General features: G+C 39.3%; 1 protein-coding gene across 2 annotated transcripts in view; it reads right to left on the reverse strand.

Annotated features, from left to right (window-relative positions):
* gabbr1b (gamma-aminobutyric acid (GABA) B receptor, 1b) overlaps window positions 1–26,093 on the reverse strand; it is a 136,326-nt gene that overhangs the window by 101,797 nt on the left and 8,436 nt on the right. For both annotated transcript variants that reach the window (XM_018695493.2, XM_018695492.2), the window contains exon 2: window positions 960–1,040. In XM_018695493.2, coding sequence (XP_018551009.1) covers window positions 960–1,040 — 81 coding nt within the window. The remainder of the gene's footprint in view (window positions 1–959; window positions 1,041–26,093) is intronic.

Here is a 26,093-nt window from a genome sequence, read left to right on the forward strand (position 1 = left end):
TATCTGTACTGCTCATCTGTTAAGGGTCGTGGGGGGCTGGAGCCTATCCCAGCTGACATTGGGCGAAAGGCAGAGTACACACTGTACAGATCACCAGTCAGTGGAAATAGTCTCTGAAGGTACTGAAAAACCATGTTGTACTGGCAATGTGGTTTGTTATCTAGATTCAAACGTTGAATGTTGCAGTCCTCGGAGTCTGTTGAATTACCATTTCCATATCACTTCACTTCATTCATTCAGTCTGACATTGTGTTCAGCCAATCTGGGGGTGGGGATTGATTATTTTGTCCTAACCATTCAGTAGCTTCAACACTAAAGCTGGGACAGCTGAGCAGTTGCCAGGAGCAGTTTACAGTTTTCGCAGCAATCGATATTTCTGTCACTATTTTTCATAGCTGTAACAAGGTAGCATGATAACTATGTATGAAGATAATGTCTCAGTTTGTAACACTGCCTGCAAAGCTCTGATTGGTCTTTTTTTTCTCCAAACAGGAAAACAAAGAGCATAACAGTGAGGTGTCATTCAGAGGTCTAGTACCACACTACCTCTGAAGACAGTTCTCAGATCTGTTTATATGTGAGTTTTGGTCTACTACATGTCGCCATCCTTTTTTTGTTTGCTGCATGCAAGACAGCCTAACTAAACTAAAACATAACAAGACAAAACAAATAAATGGACAAAACAAACATTCCTATTGAATATTACAGAGGTTATTAGCTATTTTAAGCAATGTACAAGATAGTACAAGGATGATTGTTGATATACAAATATCAAGAGATTGTAGTTGTCATGTAAATCCTCCACATATCAACATGTGTGCACACCATCACACAACATTAGACAGACAAATGCACACCAAACCAGCAGAGTCACAGAGCACCCACTATCATTTCGCATGGACAACTGGAGACATTGTGTCACAGACAAACATTTGTGCATGAGACAGCACAGTCATTACCAGCAGATGTATTATACGCAGACACGCTGAGTAAGGGCAACATGGTGGAGAGGAGAAGAAAGGACAGTGCCATCCCTTTACCTGAAAAAGAGAAGACAGAGAGGAGAATGTAAAAGATGGAGCTAACAGACCAAGAAAAGGGCATGATAAAACAAAAGCACTGTTGTTGATGTTTCATGTGTGCTTGAGCCCATTTTTATATGTCTGTTTATGTGTTTATTAGGAATGATTAAAATCACACCTATTTATTTTATAATCTATTGGAGTTATCATTTTGCTCATCAAAAGTGCTGAATAGATGCAGCTAATGTCTAATCTCTTGTACATTTTGCCAAGTTTATGACATCTGAAGAAAGCATACTGCACAGTTACGAGATTTGAAGACACACGCCCCAGACGTTACCTCTGTACCTCTGTTTTCTGGACTCCCCAATGAACCCTGGTGCATTTATAATCTTAAGCAACCTATCACACTGTTTTGACTTGCTGCTTCTCAAGTAACAGTTGTCTCATCTGTCTATCAGGTCCTTTTTAATAACAATAAATATCAGAACTGTGATTGACCCCTTTCGTTTGGCCAGCAAAAAGGACCACTCCCCTCTTATTATACATAATATGATATTAATTGTTTTTCTGCATTAATAATTCCTTGAGTGAGTTATGTACAATTATTTATTATTATTTATTTCTACAATCATTTATAATTCCTCTCAAATCATACCATTAGAGTTCACTTATTCCTACAGAACTGGTGGCAGACTACAAAAAAGCTCATATGAATCATTTTTTAATAGCCATATGTGTTTTGGAGGGCACCTATCATTGATTATCTCTTGACATTTGAGGTGCTGGATTAAAATACACCCATGTCTGTATTGTTTTTGGAAGCTATAACAAATGAACTATTTCGTTATTGGACTTGTATATGTGGAAGACAAAAAGTAATATGCTACAGGATACAAAAGAGTAGGTCTGCACACTGTCACCTGAAGAACATCTAGCAAATTGCAACGCTGCCTTGTTAAATAAAAGCTTAAAATTTTTCTGTGCCAAAATAAATGAGCTGCAGTAATTGGCACTCCTCTTCCTCAATAAGTGTGACCAGAGCAGGTACTAATAAAGCTGAGTTGGACATTGGTTTGTTTGTTTAATTTTGATGTTCAACAACCATACAGGCAGGAGTCCAAGTCCATTCTTTGTAATGGTCTCTCGCTGAGAAGCATGCTAGGAAAAGAGATTCCTAATAAAACATGGTATCATTCATAAATCTCCTCAGAGGACCAAGCCCTCAGCCACGGTGACATGGTGACTACAATCAAAATTGCCTGGCTTTGCAGTATGTCTGTGCTAGAATACTACCTGCATATATTAGGGCACAGGTGAAAGGGCAGTAACATATTTTTACCACTCCACGCTATTAACTTTATGTTAATCACTGTGACAGAGAGTGATGGTGAGCAGAGGACTTGTAGTGGTGATGAGAGTAGATAACTGCGGCTCATCACACAAACTCTTAAAACAGCTATAATTAGTATCTTAAGAGAATTATCTACTGACTCACTATCTTCCTTAAATAGTGAGTTTCAGCTCATTGTTTGCTATAGCTTTCCAGACCACATCTTTACTATGTTAGTTCACTATTTGCACTTTCATAGCATCATTTTTTGCCAGATCAGAGAGCTCTAAAGAAGAGAAAGGTCTAAAAAGCCACTGGACACTACCTGCCCAGCTGAGAGACTGAGATTCAGGATTAAGGCATTTCCATTTTTGCATGTCTTTGTGTTTTGCCTTGTAAAGTTTTCATTTTTAATAGTATCATCAAGTTTTACATATCCCAGAATCAGCACAACCTCAGTTAATTATATATTTGATTCAATTAAGACATCTCTACACTGTAACAGGGGATATTAGCCCATAAGACAAAAAAAGCAAAAATCTGATGTTGAATTTTTTCCTTTTTTTTCAAACAGCACTGCAAACTATAATAGCTCAACACATAAAGTTATACACATATCTTTTGATTGTGATTCAAAGCTTCTAGCTTCTGCTCATGAGTTATGCCCATTCTTCTGGACAGTGTCAATGGGCATTGTTCTTTTTTATTGCCAGGAATTGTAATTTTTCCTGTCTGTATATTCCTGAATAATAATATTCCCAGAATTGCAAACAAGGGAACCGAACATACCTTGAACCAACCATCCATCCATCCATCCATCCATCCATCCATTCATTCATTTTCTTCCGCTTATCCAAGGTCAGGTAGGCAGGGTATTCCAGACCTCAGACTTGGAGGTGTTGACTCTCATTCATTCGCACTCAGCTGCAACTGCCCAGGCATGCGTAATGTCTTGGTCAGATGAAACCAACAGAACCACATCATCTGCAAAGAGCAGCCATGCAGTTTTGAGGTTCTCAAACTGGACACTCTCTTCAACTTGGGTGCATCTTGAAAATCCTGTCCGTGAATATCACAGATACGAGCAGAGACAAGGTGCAACCTTAGTGGAGTCCAACACCCATTGAAAATGAAGATGCGGACACAGCTCTCCCTTTGGTTGTACAAGGAACAGATGGCTCGTCTCAGTGGCCCCAGTCACTCATACTTCCACAGTAACCCCCACAAGGTCCCTCAGGGAAGATAGTCATGGGCCTTTTCCAAGTCCACAAAACATATGTAGACTGGATGGTCACACTCCCATGAGCCCTTCAGCACTCCTGCATGGGATAAAGAGCTGGTCCACTGTTTCATGGCCAAAAACAGAAGTCCAACAACCTGGTTGAAGTTTAAGTTTCCCAAGGTTGAAGTTAAGTCCCCCAATAGAACTATAGAGTCCTAGATGGGACCCCTTCTAGCATACTGCCCAGAGACTCCAACAAGGCTGGGTACTCTGAACTGCAACAGCAATAGTCCTCCCCTTAACGGCACACCTGGTGCCTCGCACCCTGAGCAACTCTGAAAAAGAAGAGCAGCCAGCTGCTGTCACCCACAAACTATTGGAGTGGAGCAGCTAACTCCAGTAGTGCATTGCTCAGGACCCAAGGAAGTGTAGTGTCGAGCTGCTTGGTGGATTAACACAGACCAAGCAATCAGTTATAGTTTGTCTGTAACACAAGATAATTCCATCAAATTCATACAGTTTTTTGCTGTTTTTATGGACAATGAATGCTTCAATTAAGCTTATTACATAAGAGTTAGGGTAACTTGCTTCATGTCAGCTGCATCTTTTTATGTATTTGCCTTGAATTATTTGTTAACTTACAGAAAAATCTGAAGGCTCACCAACATCAGCATAACAGAGCTGGATCCCCTCACTGTAGGGATCAAGCATTCAGGCCTGTATTGTTCTCTTGGTGTTCACCACACAGGCACTTGCCTACTTGTCAAAAACATGGTGAAGGATGACTCATCTGATCATATTACTTATTTCCACATCTCTGTAGACCAGTGTCTGTGGTTTTGCACCACTAAACTCTCAAATATGCATTCATCTTTGTAATGAGGGGTTTATGTACTGTAACCCTACAATAATATCCCCCTCTATAAAAGTAATTGTCAAAGGACTGTCCTTGCTGACACAGTCTAATCACAGTCAAATCAATCAATCAAATGTGTGCTGTCGACCAGCCAATTTCAACTAGCCAATTTCGAAACCTATTTGCTGATGTCTTTCCTATAGATATAAATGCAGATGACCCTTTAGTCACTGTTACTATTGAGACACCAGCCAGTTGAGCAGTCTTTGTAACTGAAGCTCCTGAAATCTGTGCCCCAACAAAGAACCCTCTTTCAAAATCACTTGTCATCTTGACACAAAATCAGAATCACTTGCGCATTTTTATACATGCCACAGAGCATGATTGAATGTCAGCTGCTTAATTGTACCATGCAGTAGACCTGTGCATTCATCATGTTTCTTTATTCAGGTTTTCCCCTTAAAATTGTCACCCATCTGTATCAATTCAGTCCAGTCCTGGAACATTAGACAAAGACAGTATAAAGATCTGGACACGAGACTTTAGATGCATTGTGGTTTGTATTCCCAAACAAATTTTCAATTAGATCAAAGTGGCTGACACTCATCCTGTAGCTTACCTTAAATACCCATAGGATACTTAAATAAATAATAAATAAATAAATTACACCCAGTATGAATTTAATATTAACTGGCTAAATTCACTATTAGAGTGTAAAAAGTAGATGTTTTTCTTAAACTAATGACAGTCCAAAATGACATGAGGCTTTGAATGGGCGCTCATGCCAATATATCAGTATAATGAGAAGTCACTGACCTACAAAGGTATACATTAGCCAGCTCGCAGCACTGTACACCCACAGACTTATAAGTTCCACTTTATCCTGGTCATTTGAGGAGGCGTAATTGTAGCACAATTGAAGGGACTGATCATTTATTTTGACCGAACTATGGTGGCTTGATAAAGAGCAGGGCCAGGAGAATAAAAGAGAGAGCTGAAGCATTTCTTTTTCTTTTCTCTCCATCTGGTACATTAAAAATCACAAATGGTGGCAAACCACAAAGCAGAGAGACAGCAGCAGCAGCAGTAGTGACTGACTAATGTGATATCAGACTCCAGAAAGTGCATATAAATGATCCCAACACTCACATTGCTTTTCTGACAGCAAAAATTCTGGCAAACCACAGGCTTTCCTTCATCCATACATTTTCCTTTTGTATGCTCCCTGCTATTCTGAACTTAATAGAAAATGGAGTGAATTGGGGGTTTTGATAAAAAGGCTTTTTATTGCCTTTACCATTTGTACATTGGCCATAAAACAATGCGAAATAAATGTCAGTTATTTTGAAGAATTAAATGACAGAAATGAAGGTACATTCTGGTGATGCCTGAGTGCAACAGTACAATAAGACAACGAAGCAACCCTATCTCTATGACTACAGAACTAAATGACATGACCAGAGTGCGTAACCACTTGCCCAGAGGGGTAAGGTGAAATGGTTCCTGCTGCAAGACTGTTACCATGCTCTGCATAGATTGTTACTATTGTAGTGCCAAATATGCATTCTTCACAACAGTTAACACAACTGTAAACTACCAAAAACACTGCAGAAACAATGTAAAAAACCATAATACTACTAACGTGTGCCAAGTCAAGTATAACTTTAATGATTTAAAACACAATTTAACTTTAACTTATGTCTACAACCACACTGTCTCAAAGCATGTTGGGAAGTTCCACCCACCTTCTCGCCACAAGATAAAAATGCCCAATCTGTTTGCAGCGTTGGACTCTGATTTCACTAAATAGGTTGTTTCATTTATCACACATACTGAAACCACAGAGTCAGCACGCAGCAGGCAGCGGGCTGTCAGCGGACTGTTCCTGGCTGTCACTGACCAAAGCCATGTGCGGCAGCATTATTTCATTCAAACCCGAGCAAAAAAAGTTCAGTGTAGGCTTTAATCATCAATTATTATTCATTATTAACTATTCATTGTTAAACTGTATAAGTTCTGAAATCCTTCATACTAGGAATGTGCAATTCTCCTTTCAAAGATATGTGGTATTTAACATCATAGGAGGTGTTTTTATGTCCATGTGTTTGTGTTTATGTATGTTTTATCTGTATGCACCAGTATCCACCACACCTAACAAATTTCCCTATGCTACTTCAAGACAAAACAGGAAGTGTTGCATATCTTGGCAACAATCACTCCCATTAACATGAACCTTGGCACCAAAACTTGAGCAAGTGGTTTACCACACTGATGTTCCATCCATCCATCCATTATCTGTACCACTTATCCGTTAAGGGTCGAGGGGGGGGGGGGCTGGAGCCTATCCCAGCTGTCATTGGGCGAGAGGCAGGGTACACCCTGTATGGATTGCCAGTCCATTGCACTGCCAACATATACAGACAAATGACCATTCACACTCACATTCACACCTATGGCCAATTTAGAGTCACCAATCAACCTAATGCGCATGTCTTTTGGACAGTGGGAGGAAGCCGGAGTACCCGGAGAGAACCCACACTGATGTTATGATATTGTATTTAGTTCTTTGTCTGTAAAACAGGCAATAGCTGACATACAACAAGCTGCAGTGTCAACATAAAAATGCAGCCCCATATATATAGCCAATGTTTGGTTCAGTTTGTCCATTCTGCACTGCAGCACAACATGGCAGACTCCATAAAAGATGACCTACTCCCTATGTAAGGTAAACCATTCATATTCATCATCAACAGACCATGACCAGACCTACCAACAATCACTTCCATCTTTAGGCCCCTCAGTTAGCAGGATCGATGATAATCTTATCATTAACTTTAACTAAATATTAAACTCAATTATGTATTTGGAAATTTTAATCTAGCACTTTCCAAAATTATCCTCACAATTGACATCCAAAACTGCACACACACACACACACACACACACACACACACACTAAAAATCACTATCAAGTGACATACAGCAGAAGGCAGTTTCCTCCTCTGACTGTAAAAAGAGGATAGATGCAGGCTAATTCTGTTGCCTGGCAACCATTCACACACTCTCCTGTGTGAGGATGCTTCTCCACATTTAACCGCTGATGATGGTTTGTCTCCTCTGGTTACTATCACACCATCGTTTCCCTCCTCTGACAGGCTGAAAAAACACCAGACACCACTTCTTCTCTGCTTGTTTGATAACACAAGCTGAATATCTCACACACACACACACACACACACACACACACTCAGTTCAGTGGGTAGGGTACAGTGTTCCATCTTTTCAGGGAAACATAAATGTAATATATACTATACTATAGTATGCTCCAGTAATATCTGAAGTTCCCTCCTACAAGGAAACACACAGCTAATGTTGCCTTTAGGAGGTTTGCCTAATCTGAACTGTCTCAAACACTGTGTGAAAGTCCCATAGAAAAGCTTATGGAAGCAGGTGCATGCTGCTTTTTTTAATCAGAGGTGGGGAAATTAGCCAGACATACAGTACATTTTCCAAACCAACCAGTAGGTCTTCATCATTAAACTCTTCTCTGGTAAAAAACCAAAATATCTGAAGAATACTTCAAATAAAATACTGGAATATACTTCAAATATCTCAGTATCTTTTGGACAGACTGCTGTGTAGAATGTTTTTACCAGATCAACTCAAATTGCTTTGGTCATCCTCTGACTTTTCCTTGTGCTGCCACAATTTTAAATTTGTATTAATTACTTTTACTTATGACTACAAAACTAATGACATTCCTATTAGCCTTAGTTATACTTTGTATTTTTGCACTATTTACTAATAAGTAGTGCAATTCCTTCTATGTCTGAGTCAGTCACCTCCAGCTGGTTCAAAGTGAGACTCCTCACGAGTACCTGGAAGAGAAACCACGTTTCTCCTAACTGGCCTCCCTTCACTGCTTACTGGTAAAATACAGAATTGATTTCATGATTCTTTCATTTGTTTTTAAAGCACCATATGGGTTGGCACCATCTTATACAGTACATTAGGAAGGTATTCAGATTTCACATCTTGTTGCAGCCTTATGCTATTTTTTAAATCCCTCATCAATTTACACTCTTGCCACATGATCATAACATGAAAACAGGAGTTTAGAAATGTTTGTAAATTTGCTAAAAGAGGAAAAACTGAAATCTCACATATCACATTAACAATTGATAAGTATTCAGACCCTTTTCTGTGACACTTGAAATTTAGCTCAGGTGCCCCTGTTTCTCTGAATCATCTTGAGATGTTCCTTCCACCTTGACTGGAGCCCCCTGTGGTATATTCAACTGATGGGACATGATTTGGGAAAGGTACACACCTGTCTATATATGGTCTTACGGCTCATGATGCATATCAGAGCAAAAACCAAGTCATGAGGATTGAGCATAAAGCTGCAAAATAACAATATGTGGAAAAAGTGAGGTGTTCTGAATACTTTGTGAATGCATTGTATCTCTGATCTGCATATGCCCCCATGCCACTTCAAGACCCCTCAGATCTGCTGACCCATCTCTGCTCTCCATTCCACACACCCAATCAAAAGGCAATCAAACAGAGACCCATCTCTTCTTTTAGTCTTTTAATAATCCTCATGGAGACATGGCTGACCACACAGTTTTATTTGTTAGCATTTTGTCACCTGTGTAATGCTGTCATCTTTGCGATTTTATACCAGGTATTCTCTGCTTTTATTAGTTTCCTTCCTCTTATTTATGCTGTGTTTTATTGAAACATTCCTGTGTTTTATTTGATTGTAATGATCAATCAAGTAATGCCATATTTTAATCTCGCTGTAAAGCAGTCTGGTCAGTGTTTGTTGTTTTATAATGTCCTTCTGAGTGTAATTGATTTGACTTGACTGAATCTTTCCTCATCAAAATCATCAATTTTAGTTTACAAAAAGTCAGGTACTAAGTTCTGTGATCCATATATCCCACACCTACACCATCTACATGGCTGCTGTAGATGTTGCTGCTCCTCCTTAATCCAGGGAATCCAAGGAAATTCCCATAGTTCACAAGTAGACTGACAACTGTAGAAAAAGGAAATTCAGAGTTTTTCATGAACACACTAAGGAACTGATGATAGAGTTTAAAAATACTGCACCACAGTAACACTACACATATTTCCAACTTTATTTCCGTGCATGAGTCACAGGGAATACAGTGTCTGCACGGCCAGTGTTCTGTGCTGTTACTGCCAGTTGGAGCAGCCAAACTGACTTCCGCTGACATATTCTAACATCAGAGAGTTCGGCTGAGACAAGTCTCCTTTCTCCTCTCCACCTCCCAGGGAGCATCACTGTAAAGTATGTGAACTCCTTTGAATTACCTGGTTCTCTATTAATTGGTTACAGGTTGTGATCTGATCTTCATCTAAGTCACAGGTACAGACAATAATCTACAATAAATGATAAAAGATAGTAGGTACAATAAACCAAAAACACAAAGAATCTTAATCTTTCTCTTCTTTTTTGTTCAACATTCACTGTGCTGGTGGAAACAGCTGTGGATCAGAACTGCACAATGGTCAGGAGGAATTTTCTCTACAGACCTGCTTCAGTTAAACCATATTCTGATTATGTCTTGTGTGAACAACTCTTTGAAGTAATTTCATACCATCTCTATTGGGTTAAGGGTTGGGCTCTGACTGGGTGGATTTTCATTTTTTTGAAGCCATTCTGTAGTAGATTTACAAAGATAATTTGCTCTCAAAAGCAAAGAGCAAATTATACATGTGAAGGAAAAAAACACAACTTTTACTTTGGTGGGCATGACTGAGTAAGATTTCGACCACAGATTGTCTTCCTCAGGTCAAACTGAAGAAGTGAACACACTTTATATAATAGACAATTCATCATGAAACATCATCACATCATTATCTCCTATTTAGCCTAAAAGAGTCATCTGATATTAGATATCTTTAGCACTTTGAGCACTTCTGTCACCTGATCTGCAGCTGTGATGGGAACTAGCACTTGTGACGTCTATATCAATATGATCAAAGTTTAAGAACAGTGTAACATATTGACAGATTTTGTATTTATTTTTGACATAACAGACAAGGTCCTAGCATATCTCATCTGCTGATATATGTCAAATCATAATAACAGAGGAGACACAGGGTTGCCCCCGTGTATTACAACCTGGTAGCCTGGTGGGCCTGAGTTAATCCCCTGCCAGGCCTAAGCATTGAGGAAATGTAAAAAAAAAAAAAAAAAAAAAAAAAAAGTTTTTTAAACTGTAGTTACAGTAGTTAAAACATGAATGCACTATTGGAAAACAGCAGATCTAAGATCAGTGTTCTTTGCCCTAATTGTAGAGTGACGTTAAACACTTATCACTTAAAGGCAAAAATAATTTGACCATTTTTTTATATGGCAAAATAAGTGCTGGAGGTGGTGGATGATGAGGAAGAGACTGCTTATCATTCTCAGCTTTACCAAGTCAACATTAGCCCATCCTCTGGTTGAAGAAGCACCACACCACTAATGGCCCTGTCGGCCTCATTACTGGCCCTCTCTGTGTGCCTGTCACTTGCACTTTTGCGTGCATGTTCCCGGACTGTGAGAACTGGCCAATGACCATATATATGTAATAAACCCACAATGACCTGACCCAAGTGGAGGTAAAGAATGGACAATGGCAGTTGGTGGAGAATGTCAGGGAAAAATACATGAAAAGCTCATAGCACGGTTTTCAAAGGAAAGTCGTGAAGGTTATTTGGAGGGTTTGTGACAAAAAAATGAGAAAGCTATCAACAATACCCTGAAAGCTCTCATGGCCATTTACTATGCATTTTTAAAACACCTTTAAGATCTAATTTCAGCTTGTTTTTTTTAAGTTTTTAAAAAGCCAAGCTGAGCATGAGATAAGTCATGTTAATGTGGTAAAAACCTTTGACCTTATTTTTGTTTATATTTCATCAAATTAGCACCATGAAAAGCAATGCTGCATTAGTAGTTCCTGTTTGCACTGTAACCACTGTTGTACAGAAAACTGGAGTACTCTGGGAAAAAGTCTCCAATTAATAAAGAAGTTATGAGGAGATTTATTTTTGTTTAATTTTCACACATTTAAATAGATCATTGCTTTCTTACCTTTTAGCATGTAAATTTCTGATGGGTGATCAATCATCTTATCTCTTCAGCAGAAATTGGACATTTATTTTACAGTACATGGAGGAAAGGTTGTTTTGAGGACAAATTGGGTCAGTCTGGTGATGGTAGGTATATTAAGTATAATATGTAACTTTTCAAGATTCAACCACAACACTAAACCACTGACAGAACAACACTGATCATCTCATCACAATCCAATCCAATGGGAAACTGTGAGACCTTCATTCATGTGGATGTTACTTTGATATGTACCACCCACTGAAACACTGTTGCAAGCCAAAGGAATAGTTCTGGCTGATCTGTGTATTTATTGTTGGGTTGTGCAAATGTTTCCAGCAATTGTCAAAGTAGAAAAATCCATAATTTTAATTAAGGAAACACTTTGTTTCATTTGGTCACCTGTCAATGCTGTCATTTCCCCTTTCCTCATGCACAGTGTCAGGCACCAAAATTCACCTTTTATCTAATTCTAAGCCACATTTTTTGCTACAGTTGGTCATTTTTAACAATATATTTTAAACAGATGAAGGATTTTTGTCATCAGGTTTCTGGATCTTAATTTATCAGAAAAACAAGCTGAGAAAATGTTAGCAGCAGCTTGGCTCCACCAAACAGCTCTGAAGAGACACTGATTTTTTGATGTTGTGTTATATGTTTTTACCAGATGTGTTTGTTAGAGAGGATTAGACCTATGTGGATAGTTCATCTCCTGCTAAAAACCTTCTTAACCATTGACACTGCAGGAATCATAGCAGCATCATAGCAATGGTGGTAAAGACAACTGCCATGATCCCATGCTGCTTTACAACATCACCAAACTCTGATTTCTGTTTGTTTGTTTGTTTGTTTTTTGTTGTTGTTGTTGTTGTTTTGATTGAGAGACCCTTATAGTGGCAGACAATACAGAAAATACTTATAGTGTCCTATGGTAATCTATATAATATCTGTAATATCAGCTGCAGCATGACAGTGTAGTCTGAACATACAGATGGGGGACAAATGAAAGAAAAATCAGGACAAAGTGTCTTAGGCCCCATTTGGACCAATGCAAAACTGGTCACAAAATAGGTGGTGCTGGAAGCTTGAAATCGTGTTTTCATCCACTAAGTACTTCCAGTCACTTCTGCTTAAACTTAGACCTCTCTCTCTCTCTGTTTCCTCGTAGGTTATGACACATTTGCACTGGATGTTTAAAGAGTTTCATTGATAGTAGCTTGGTAAATGACAATAGTATCTGTGTTAAAAAAAAAAAAAGGGTGTGTTTTCAGAAGAGTGGTGAGCATAACATGACACGTTGAACTGATGGAGTTAGTACTGTAGAAATATACACCGACTAGCCACAACATTAAAACCACTGACAGATGAAGTGAATAACATTGATCATCTCTTTACAATACAAAGTTCTGTTAGGAATCCTTGGGGCCTGATATTCTTCTGGATATTACTTTGATACATGCCACTCAATTTAACATTGTTGTAGACCAAACACACCTCCCCATGGCAAACACACTCCCTGACAGCAGGGGTCACCGCAGGACGGTGCTCCCACCACACCACAGAAACTGCTAAGAAATGGCTCAAGGAACACAACAAAGAGCCTAAGGTGTTGACCTGACCTCCAAATCCCACAGATCCAAATCTGATTGAACATCTGTGGGATGCACCAGAACAAGCCAGATGTCGGAGGCCCCACCCTGCAGCCCACAGGACCAATGTCCCAGTGCCAGACACCACAGGACACCCTCAGAGGTCCCGTGTCGATGCCCTGACGGGTCAGAGCTGTTTTAGCGACACATGGAGGACCTACACAATATTATGCAAAGTGGTTTTAATGTTGTGGCTGATCAGTGTACATTATATTGAATATACCATATGAGCTATTATTAGTACAGGTGATTCCAGTCCCTCTTAAAGTTATATACTGACACTCCATTAATGAAAGGCCCTTATTTGTACATGCTGGATTGGCAGTTATTTGAATACAGAATTTTCGTGCCTTGGTGTTGACTCCCCTTTTAATAAGCAGCCACATGGAAAGACACTGTGCATACAGAGTCCTGGACACAAGCTTTAAATATTCAGAGCCAGGCAACACCTCTTCTTCCTTATCAGCATGGCTTTTATCTGGAACCCTGTTGTAACAGCTTCCGTCCTTTCTCACTGAAGATAAATCTCTGGATTCCCGAGGAAAAATCCAAAACGCCAATTCTCATTCTGCGAAAATCACCAGGGATGTCTGAGTTCAGCGGCTCCAGGACGTGACTAGACATGAGGCAACTGAGGGAAACAGCCTCAACGTGAATCCAATAAGACTCCGCACATTAGCCAGACGATAATGTGTTCACACAGATTCTGCTCTCACTGTCCACCCACACCAGACTTTCTGCATTCTGAACCACAGACACAAGCATTTTTTAATAAGACAGTCTAAAATCCATGCTCCCACTCATACAAATTTGCAATACAGCTTATAAATGTGACTAAATAGGTTATCTTGACCCTTGACTTTTCTACAATTCACTTCCCCCCCTTTTGAATAGTTTCCAAATCCCCTGACTCTGCTGTTTGAAGGCCCAGCGCTGCCTGATCTGCTGAACTCTGAGATAGAGCGCTTTGTATTTGACAGGAAAGGTAATGTAATTTTCCCTTCCTTCCAATCTGATACTGAAAAGATGAAAGACATCTTCTGCAACAATGTTATGCAAATGAGAGCAAGTGAAAAAGAGAGATAGATGAGAGCGGGGATGCTGGAGAGATGGAGAGCAGTAGCAATAGGAAATAATGGAAATGGAGTAATAACAATGAATGGTGTGAAAAATAAATTAGTACTTGTGTCACTGCACAGAGGAAAGGAAGTGGAGCGCAGGTTGTGGTTTGGTGAAGGTTAGTATATTACGACTGGTGGCGGGAAGATGTCACGGTGAAACGACATCATAGGATGTTAGAGAGACAGGGAAAACAGCAGAGAGGGATAACTCCAAACAGGGAGAGCATGATGGGAAATGCAAAGAAAAAGATGCAGGAAGGGAAAGATTCTGTGTTTTACATGGACTGGAGGAAGAGAACAGGATACAGCCGGTGGGATGGAAACCTACTCTGATGCCAATTAATCACCCTTACTGATAAACACTAGGAATACAATGATCAGAGCTGCCAGCACCTGCCTCTTTCTGCTAGAAGTCAACACTGCCAGTGACATAGGCGAGAGAGACTGACTGTCTGCATTATGGCTGTATTATGTCTGGAATGGGGGATGGGGAGGGGACTGAACCTTATGTCTGACTTCTGGAAAAAAGCAAAAACAAAAAAATGCAGCTCTATTTGCCAATATCTCAAAACAATAATTAGTGGATATAATTAGCTACGGAAGTTAACACAGCCACCAAATGAATCATTGGAGGTGGAATTAGCAATTGCCAGAATTATGGCACCGCTTTAGATTTTTCAACACAGACCTACTAAATGAACAGATATGAACCAGCACCAGCTCTGTGTAAACTGAAGGGTTTGAGCACAATATTTTCATTCCACCACAGATACGAAAACTTTAAATAAATACGAATGTGTTGTATCCTGTCCACAACCAAATGTACACCAATCAACTGATCATGTTGGAAAATGTACAAGGTATGGCTATTAAATAATGAGACTAATGCTGTAATACAATTTTATTTATCTTAACATTTCTCAGTGTCTTTCTCCTTCAACATACTCCCCTGCAGTGCAGTAGGTCTTCAGTTGTCTCAGAACCTCTGTCATTCTTCTACTTCTGACACAGACACAAAACATGTTCCTTTGAGCACAGATTTGATCTTAGGAAAAAGGAAAAAGTCCCACGGTGCTAGATCAGGTGAACAGGGAGGGTGATCAAGAAACTGCTTTACCGAAAGCACAGTGTGAACTGGCGCGTTGTCTTGGTGAAATGAAACCATCTCTTTCTTCTTTTTCTCACAGTTTTTTCTTCATCAATTGAGACCATTTCTGCTCTCATTCTTAAACTGAGCCGTCAATTATTTTGAACGATTTGATCAATTTGTTGAATGATTTCAGAAGTTTTTGATGTGCATGGCGCCAGAAAGTGGAAATCCTCTCTACCTTCACAAAATCTTTTGTGTCCATTCAAACACACGTGCACGTGACATGCAGTGTTCCCCATACAATGTATGAAAAGATTCAGCTGCTGTTTTGTTCAATTTCACCAAAAATTCTAAGTTAATGCGTTAGCAAAACATTTTCCTACACCTTAGCAAAAACACGCACACTTCAATCAGTAGCTAGCAGTTAACTAAAGACGTCACTTATTGGAAACTTACAGCAGTTGTGCATGAATACCATAACCTTTAATATATAGCACTCGCTGTGACTGTGAACCACGTGGTTTTATCCTCATAAGCTAAGTCTCATTATTTAATAGCCATACCTTGTATAACCGTAAACATCAATGTTTTTTCACTTCGCTGATAAGAAAGACAAGAAGTTGGCAAAATGGGAAAAAAAATGATTTGACACATATGACACACGCTCACTGTAGCTCTGCTCTGATGGACCATCATTTGGTGAAGGTAGGAGCTACTGTAGGTTGATGGATTCCCTCTCAGGCCACATAACACTCCATCAGTCATTAATATCTACACAGTTTGATGTCTTTTGCTTCTCAAACTGATGTGTTTTAGCTTAGCTATTGGTCGATGAGGAAAATGAAACCCTTGATTGCTGTCCTCTATATTAAATATCATGCATCTATTAATTGAAACTGATCAACTTAAAACAGTATCTAAACTGTGACTGTGGCTCAGGAGGTAGAGCAGTCGCCCACCAATCAGAAGGTCGGTGGTTCAATTCCCTGGTTCCTCCAGTCCGTCATGCCGAAGTATCCTTGGGCAAAATACTGAACCCCAAATTGCCTCTGATGTGTGTGCATCGGTGTGTGAATGTATAGAAAAAGCACTTTGCATATACATGTGCTGTATGAATGTGTGTGAATGTGATCTGTAGTGTAAAGTGCTTTGAGTGGTCGAAAAGACTAGAAAAGCGCTATATAAGTACAGACCATTTACCATAAACATGACCAGACACATAACATCCAAATTACTTTTCTCTTGCTGTGTTCATAAGATTGTGGCTATAATATGAATTAGCATCACATAAAAAAGCCACAACATTAACTGTTTTTCACATTGTACTGCTCAGTGTATTTTCATCACGTGGCCCTGGTTGATGCCTGTTACATTTTTTGTTCACAGTCACCTCCTGAGTACAATCAGGTCTACACATAAATGGAAATTCAGCTGACATCTACAGTATTTTCATCTTGAGAGAACTGGTCCTGTAGAGCAGCACTCTTGGCCACTGACTGCTGGCCTGAGGCAGGACTGAAGCCTTTAAAGCCATCACAGTCTCCACAGGTCCCTGAGCCAAAGCAAGGCTGGGTTACTGCAAAGCCAGCTCTGCACCCATACACAGAACAAGGATAAGCATTAAGCACCCTGAGAGAGGAAAAACACCACTCTGTGTGTGTCACCGGCCACAACCTTGATCATCACTGGGGTGGATGCTGCAGTATTTTAGCAGCAGGAGGACATGGCTCATTGTGTGCTATCTGAAGAGAGGCTGTGCTTCAGAGGACTTGAAATGTTTAGACGGTGTTTACACTTGTGAGTCTCAGAGGGTATGGGTTGGCGTTCCAAGTGGCTGTGATGGGTAGGAGGGTAACATTTCAGGTGGCATTGATGGAGCAAGAAAAAAAAAGCAAAAAAAAAACAAAAAAAAAAAAAACCAGGTAATCAGTGAAGACTTACTTCAAATTTACTTCAAACACTCACACAGTTAGCCTTATTGTAGGGCTACAGAAATGATAAGCACCAGACTTGGCCAGTTATGATGCAAACAAACCACTAACAGCAAAGCATCAACTGTGACTTCATTATTATAAAAGATGAGATGAGACATTATGGATATTGGAGAATCAGGTCTGTGCTGCTGCGATAGGATGAACAGTATAAAAGAACAACAGCATAAATTAGAAATGTGTTGTTACCTCAACTGCAAAACCGGGCCTAGAAGAACTTCTGCTGGTGTAGTAGTATATAGTAGTAATATAAATATATAACATATTCTAGTTTGTTTAACACTTTTTTGTTTACTACATAATTCCATATGCATTCCCTCATAGTTTTGATGTCTTCAGTATTAATCTACAATGTAGAAAATAATAGACCAGAAAAGACCAAGAAAAACCACTGAATGAGAAGGTGTGTCTAAACTTTTGACTGGTACTGTACACATACCTATGCTGAGCAAGTTTATAGTGAAACTGAAATCAATGGGCCTCTGGAAAAATTGATGGAAAATTCTTCAATTCAACAATATCCTATATAAACAATACAACAATATCATAATAAAGACTTTTGTGGCTGTTGATTACAATCAATTATTTAAGGGATGCATTCAAAGTCAATTAATGAAGTCATTTGTTAAACTGACATTTAAATTATGCAATTACAACTATGATACTCTACCTTAATGCTCTGATCACCTTTCCTGGTTACAGGTTAATAAGCTTACAGTATATAGACATGAAACATTTTCCTTCTCCAACCTCTGAAAGGCTGAGCTGGTGTACTGGGAGTGGAGGGAAGGTGACCATGTGTTTGGACTGTTGGAGAGCTCTGGTCCTGGCTGCATGTCAACAGCAGCATCCTGTACATGAAGGACCGTTTACAGGCAGCTTGGTCTCTGATCTGAGCTTAACATGCTCTCCACCTTCATTGGAGCCTGGACAGAGGCATTCAACTAAAAATATACTTAGTCTCAGAAATATTTTTTTCTTCACAGAGCCTCAAAAAAGGTACGGGAAATGGAAATGAGACACACACATCCATAGACACAATATGCACAATTGGCAACTGAAAAGAAAGGGTGGCTGGTTCTATGGCCTAAACAACACAACTATGTATCATTTCTTCCCCGTAATTATGTCACAAAACTGCCTCTGCTTTCAGCCATCTGTCAACTTCAGCAGCATACGAAGCTCAATGGAGGCAGTGATAAGGTATTTGGCACAAATTTGATTTTGTGCCGAATATTCACAGGACTCCAATCTGATCATCAGCTGAAATGACTTCAGATTGTGTTTAATGAATTATCTGCATGACATACCTAACCTAAAACTGCAAAGCTAGATCATGACCAGCCTGAAAAAAAAAAGACTGAATAGCCATTATGTTTTACACTGGTTCAGCTTGACATCATGCTCAGGTGGGTTATAGGTTATTGTTTAGTTTTACCCTAACCAATCACCAGTGAGTGCTGTAACCATTCTACCGACATAATAATCCCTCCCTCTGATAGGCTTTTAAACATCTGCAGGAAGCATTGAGGATTTTCAGTAAAAATGTGTCAAAATTTACAGTTACACAAACTCCAACACGAAACTTCCTTGAAATGTAAACCTGTAAACATTCTTCATAAGATGCAGGGAAACAGAACATTTCAACATTATACACAGAGCTCCTAGCAGCATTTCCAATATACTAAACAGAGATTAAGTGACTCTACAATGAATAAAGTAAAAATAAATAAACCAGTGGAACGCAGATTCAAATCTGAATCCTTCTCTCTAAGTCTGTGTTACCCAATAACCCCTCAGTACTCCCAGTTCAATATCACTGCCTGTGGTGCAGAAAGGTGCTCAGAGTATTTTGCATGCTCTCCTGTGAGATGGCTCCTGAATCTCTCAGAGATTGTAGTGACTTCACTAAAAACAAGCTCACTTGGTGGAGGAGGGTGGTGAGCACAGATCATTTCTGGTTTGTGAAGCAAGAGACTTAAATAGTGCTTCATTGCATCTCCACCACTGCAGTGCACATGGTTAACACTCATATTCAAATAGCTTGCTGGCTCGCCTATTTAGTAGCAGACAAATTTTTAATACTGATGCTACTTTTGCTAAAACTCCTGAGGTTAGGGTAGCTAGCTACTCCCATTGTGGCCATAATCAAAATTAGAGATTATTGATTTAAAGTTATTATTGATTTAAAGTCATTTCTCTTACACTGAATGAAACAGATCACCTTTGCCTTACTTACTAAAAATTTAACCTAGCTATGGTCATCATAGAAATAGATAATAACAATTATGATGTTTATTGTAACACTTGCATTCTTTGGAAAAAAAAAAACAGCCTCTTGTCTGTCTGTCTGTCTCTCTCTCTCTCTCTCTCTCTCTCTGCATTCCTCTTTCCCACAAACTCAGAGTATAGTGTTGAATGGCTGCATCAGAGTCAGAGGAGTGCTATTTTTAATTCATTTATTTAATCAGCAATAAGATCAGACAAATAATCATCCTAACTCAAGATCCACTCACATGCTTTGGCAGAGGATCACTCCCAGACCTCTTCAAAACCCTGCCACTGTCTCATCCTGGATACCTTCATTCATTATTGAGGATGTAACACTAACTGACTTTCTACACAGAGGTGAGGTGTTCCCGAAGACTGGACTAACGCAGCGATCATTCTTACCTAAAATATCTCTAAATGCTGTTTAAATATTTATATTTTTGCCTTTTACAAGCACTTATTAAATTGCTTCCCCATCCTCCCCCAGCATGACAAAAGCAGCACAGTTAAATGTGAACACAGGTGTGTTATTATCTGGATTTTAACCCTATCTGAGACCCTTGAAATGTCAAGTGCCTGGGGGCCTAAGTCTGTTTTTCTTGTAGCACTATTTCAGAATCGTCAAAAGCACATTGACTCAAAGTAGTGCACAATAGCTGGTTGTGAGGTCCCTGAAACATATTCTAAATTGGAAATGGTTCTAAATTACTAAGAACCCAGAGAAAGTCAGTTCCTATATCAGGGCTTGAAGAAACAATGAAGTGGGACACATATTGCTCAACCTGATGGCATCTATGCTTGTTACTGCATGTGCAATAAAACTTTTGTGGGTATAAAGCTGATAAGAATAATGAATCAAAATAACTGTTCAACATGCGTAAAGTTTGTTGGGGTATGTACATTTGGTTTTCGTTTAGCTTGTTCGTAACAATTTGCTATTAGCCTAACTCTTCTCAGCCAGATATCCTAAAATGTTACATTTTGCAAAATGAATTTATACAATGCCTTTGTTGTTGTACAGTTGTGGTAATCACTGTTACTGCTCTGTTTAAAAAAAATGTAAAAAATGTATCAATGAGGTACCTGACTAGGAAGTCGTATCAGTAAAATCCCAATAATACCCATTAACCAGCTGCTGGTTACTCATATCACACCAGACTTTTTAACACTATAGGTCATTAAATTACCATCGTTTCACTTTAACTGTCATATCAGAACTTCTGTGACCTCTGTTGCATCTTCACATGGCTGTTGGTTTAAGATAAAAGCATGAAATACAACAGCTTATGCTATGCATTATATTTTCTTGACAGTCTTAAGAAGCCAATAGACCATTGTAATTTAAAAAAAAAAAAAGATCCTGGTGCTTTACACTCAAAAGCTGTTGGGGGAGGGGAGCTTATTGCTGGTGTGGGAGAAGGACAGAGGTCAGAGCCAAGGTCAAAGTTTATCTTCTGAAATACCTGCAAGTATCTGAGGCTTACAGCCAGAGAAAAATGAGAAAACACCACAGACCTTTCTCCTTCTGAGGGAGACAGCTCTGAGATAAAGTCTGGATTTAGTCTAATCTGCCTTTCCAAAAATAGTCCCATCACATACAATTAAACCTGTCAACAGAATCCAATCAATTCTCATATAAGAGCTGTTTTTGTTCTCCATCACTGCTGGTATATTTCACTTTTGTACCCCCAGAATTTACCTCCTTAGCCTTAGACAGAGCCAAGGCAGCGCCATTCACATGAAAAAATGAAGCATTTACATTATGAATTACTAACAGCCAGACTAGCTGCTCAAATCAGTAGCTTTCTATGAACAGTAAAAATAGATCAAAGATAAAGAGAATTTTGTCTTTCTGCTCTGCAATGTGCAGTGACACCATTTCAGATGGAGAGAGTACAATGAAGGAATGAGACAGGAACACAGAAATAACAAAAAGATGGGGACCCTGTGTGTGTGTGGTGTGTGCTTGTTTTTATTTCTCAGTGGGTAAACCTGAATACACGAGGTGGGGGGGGGGGGGTCTGTACAAGAGCTGAATTGCAGAAATCCCAGGATTTCCTCTTCTTCTGTTCAGCCTGACTACTGAGGACTATGTACTGAAGCAATGACATATTCTCCTAATTAACTCTACCATATAACTAATGTACTCATATTTCAACCTAAAAATGGGATTATTATGGCATGGTAAGTATTGTTGCACTTTCAGGCCCTCTGTAACTCTGCACATACAAATCTTGGAGAGGGAGCGAGAAGAGAGAACATGGCGTGATGACTGCCAGAGAGTGGTGCATCAGTAGGTTCTTTACTGTAGACCACTGTCCTCTGTGAGTAGAGGTTAAGTTGGCTTTAGTAAAATGTCCATCATGATGCGTGTGTGTCTGACTGGTAATGACCTGCATCATCACATCCTTCAGCCATAGACAGCTCAGATTATCATAGATCAGCCAGCAGTCTCACTGCATTCACATCCCTGCTGCCACTGCTCAGCTCTTCACAGTCCACACAGACTGCAGATAAAGAGGTCATGCCAGTAAAGCAAACCTAAACCTAAACCTGAACCTATTTCAGTGGGTAGTGATTTTCATCACCTACTAAAATTGGCATGGAATGTCTGGTTATACTGTATATTTATCATTTAAGCCATTCTCTAAGCTTCTCACTCTGAGTGAGTGCATCCTACATCGAGCAACATTTTCTGCAAACGTTTTGGTTATTTCACAGGAGAGATTTGTGTTTGACTTTTTGTGTGACTTCTTCTCACTGGGTCAAAGTGGGTGGGGCTCAGTTTGAAAAAGCTGATGCCATGTCCTTCCATGCACAAATCACAGTTTAGGAGCTTTTGAATCACAATGTGATGATAGATATGGGGTGATCAGCATATGTTGTCAAGCCGCTGTCAATCAGTTCTGATCAGTCCACACCTACACAGTCCTGATGAAGCAGATTAACTGAGTTTCTGATGATTAATTACTTTTCTTTTCTTTCTTTTTTTTTTTACTTTGCCTGTTGCTTGTTGTTGTGGAAATTCTCAGCTGCTGGTGAAGAATGAAATAGAGACTTCTGCCGGCCGACAAAGTTTTATTTCCTCAGGTATAAAGGTCTAGCTGTCCCTATGTTCAGGGTCTTTTGCCATCTCCTGACCGCTCGGGTTGTGATTGACCTTTTCTTTGCAAGGAAAATAAGACTTTGTCAGCCGGCAGAAGTCTCTATTTCATTCTTCACCAGCAGCTGCAAATTTCCACAATTTCGTCATTTAATCTTACAGAGAAATACTTAACATATGAGATCAAGTTTTCAGGGGCTTTAAATCCAAAGTTTTAGATTATTTATTTAGGCAAGGCTCCTGTACAACTGCTGGCGTCTATTTAACAGGGAGTAAGGTCACAGCAGTTGAACATTCTCCAGTGCTTTCACAATGGAGGTGTTCTCAGAGTGTGTCAGTGACATTGTTGTTGGGTGTGACCAGAGGTAAAACACCCTTAAAATGTCAGAAAAAGCTTTGTTTTTTTAATCAGTCCCATGACAAGTCCACTCTCTGTCAAGACAACAGGATCAGGTTTCTCATGTGACTACGAGAGACTCACTGTCTTTTTTTTTTTTTTTTTTTTTACTTTCCCCACATTCGCTATATTAATAATTCAACTGTCTATTTGTTAGTCTGTCCAATTATTTCTGTTTGACTTTTCAGGCCCTCCAGATAAGCATCTGTCCAAAGACTAATCTGCTGGATGATTTATGTGTTGTTCTCTCTGGTGACACCACATTAGTGCACTGACGGAGCCAAACTCATATACATTTTCCCTCAAAGCAAAATATGAGATATTGGGCACCCTCTGTGAGTGTGGAAGTTATTCAGTCTCTAAAGACTTGTGTGATACTGGAGGCATTTGTTAAAAATAACGTTCACACTGTGAAAATAAAAGGGCTGTAGTAGTAATTAAATACTCTGCTGGCATCATTTACAAGCTTATGATTATAAATCAAAAAACTTGCAATCAAAGATTTTCAGTTGGAATTTCAGTCACTAAATGTGTACAGTGAGCAGGAGGACTTAACTGCCCTGTGGAGTTTTCTTCAACAATAAAAAAAAAAAAGTCTCTATACAGTGTTACCCACCAAAACACATTGTGTGTACCCATGGGATTTAACAAACATGTTGAATGTATTTCCTTCCTCAAACAACATTTGCAAAAGCCATTTTTAGTTCAAGTTAAGATCCTGCTTAGTTTACATCCATATTTGCTGACTTGCAGTCCTCTAACCTGCCTTTGCTTGCAGAATTCTTTGTTCCTTTGCACATTAGCGCATTTATAGAGTAGGACAACGTGAAGCCAGTGGTAGTAATGTGTATCACATCACCCATATGCGTGCATATTGAATGTGTGTCTGAGAACAAACAGGGGAAACACACATAGTAGTGGTCAGAAATTCAACTGGTGGAAATGATTGAATTTTTCTATAAACTTTGGTTTGAAGTGCCCATGACAGTATCCTGGCTAGGCTAAAGGCTAATCCCACTGCAGGGTGCTATGCTAAAATGTGTTTGAGAAGAAAATCCAGCCATCTGCAAACACATAGAACTCACTGCTCTGCCTCTTCCAGTGGAGCACCATCTGCTCAGTGCAGACACAATGCCCTTTACGTGCAAAGAGAATCATGCGATGATCTATAGGCCACTGTGCGTTGGTGGCCACAGTATTAATATTTGAAAGTACATGTGTAAACCTAGAATACTCAGGGTTGTGTTGAATACATTTGCTTTCATTTCTCTGACTGTTAGTGTGGAACGTAAATGTCACAAACGTGTTGGAAAAAAGCAAAGAAACAGAGATGCTAAATGAGAGTAGTTTAGCATCATTAAGACTATCATTAAAGAAAAATCTCACATAGGAATACAGAATTTACAAAAACACTTACAGATCCAGTGGCTTCCCTAACTGCAAGATCAGTGAATGCCCAAAAGTTTGTGTGTCACTCCAGATGATTAGTGTTGTTGGTGTGACAGTCAGAATTCAGATTCAGTACTGTTAGTAAAAATAGAGGAAATATTGGTACCGAGCTAAATCAATATTAGAATCACAGCTGTTCATTATTGTTCATCAACTTTCAAGAAAACTGTATGAAGATATTATATGTACACTGTTACACTTTTTAATTCAGTAATAGTCTAGAAACCTTGACCTAAAAAAAACTTAATTTCCTAAGTTCTGATCTCACCAATTTTTCACTCAACACTGTGCAGATACTGATCGTTACTGTGTTCAACACCTCATTCAGTCTGCCTTTAAATCTAAATTGAATCTTCCAGCAGCAAGCTATAATACCTGTTCTCCCAGGTCTCACATTCACCATTACAGAGCATCTCAAGGACCATTTGCTGTTATCGCTGCCCTCTTGAAAAGATACACCAAAGCACTGCACATATGACCAAGTGTCACAACAGTTTCCAAAAACAAGCCTGGTGAGGTACTTCACTCAGTTTCCACTCTTATTTCCAGTTCTGAGTTATGCGGTCTCTTTCTGCTGATTTGTGTGTATTGTCATGACAACAGGTCTAAAAACTTACTGGCTTTGTAGTAAGCTCCTGAATATTGGACACCCCTGACTTCTCATTTCTATTTACTTCTCCAGTAGAGCTGTGTGGTATGAAGATATACAGTGGCAGGCAAAAGTTTGGGCACCCCTGGTCAAAATTTCTGTTAATGTGAGCAGTTAAGCAAGTAAAAGATGAAATGATCTCCAAAACGCATTAAGTTAAACATGAAACACTCTTGCAATATTCTAAGCAATATCAGTGTATTATTTTTGTTTTCTACAATTTTAGAGTGAAAAAGGGAAAGCAGCACCCTGCAAAAGAATGGGAACTCCACGAGACTTGAGCTCTCAAACAACTTTGACCAAGGTATCAGACCTTAAATAGCCTGTTAGGGTCATGGCTTGTTCACATGGCTTGTATCGTTTCATATCATACTCTATCGTTTATTTCATGGTGTTGCAAAATTTGAGTTTACATTAGCTAACAGGCATATGCCGCCTTTTGGCCAGTATCAGGCGTTGCTGTCATGCAGATGAAAACATCACTGGCCTAAATTTCAGTGGAAAATATGCCAAATAAATATCTGGACCTTTTGTCCATGTAAATGATTGATAGGGACAAAATCTCAGAATTGCTACCATACTCCATTGACAAAAACAGAAATTTTATCAAGCAGAAAACAAGAGCTGCTGGAATCTCTGAAATTACTCTCTCTGTAGGAATCCTATCCATAATGTTGTCAGATATATATAATAACAATCTGAGCCTGTCAGTGACAAAACAACCACTTTAATGGACATACATTGTTGTTTATATTGCAGCAGCTATTGACAGTGTCCAGGTTCACTGTTCTTGATCAGTATAGCACAGATT

The sequence above is a fragment of the Lates calcarifer genome, unplaced genomic scaffold, assembly GCF_001640805.2.
Source record: "Lates calcarifer isolate ASB-BC8 unplaced genomic scaffold, TLL_Latcal_v3 _unitig_4112_quiver_405, whole genome shotgun sequence".
Taxonomy (NCBI): Eukaryota; Metazoa; Chordata; class Actinopteri; family Centropomidae; genus Lates; species Lates calcarifer.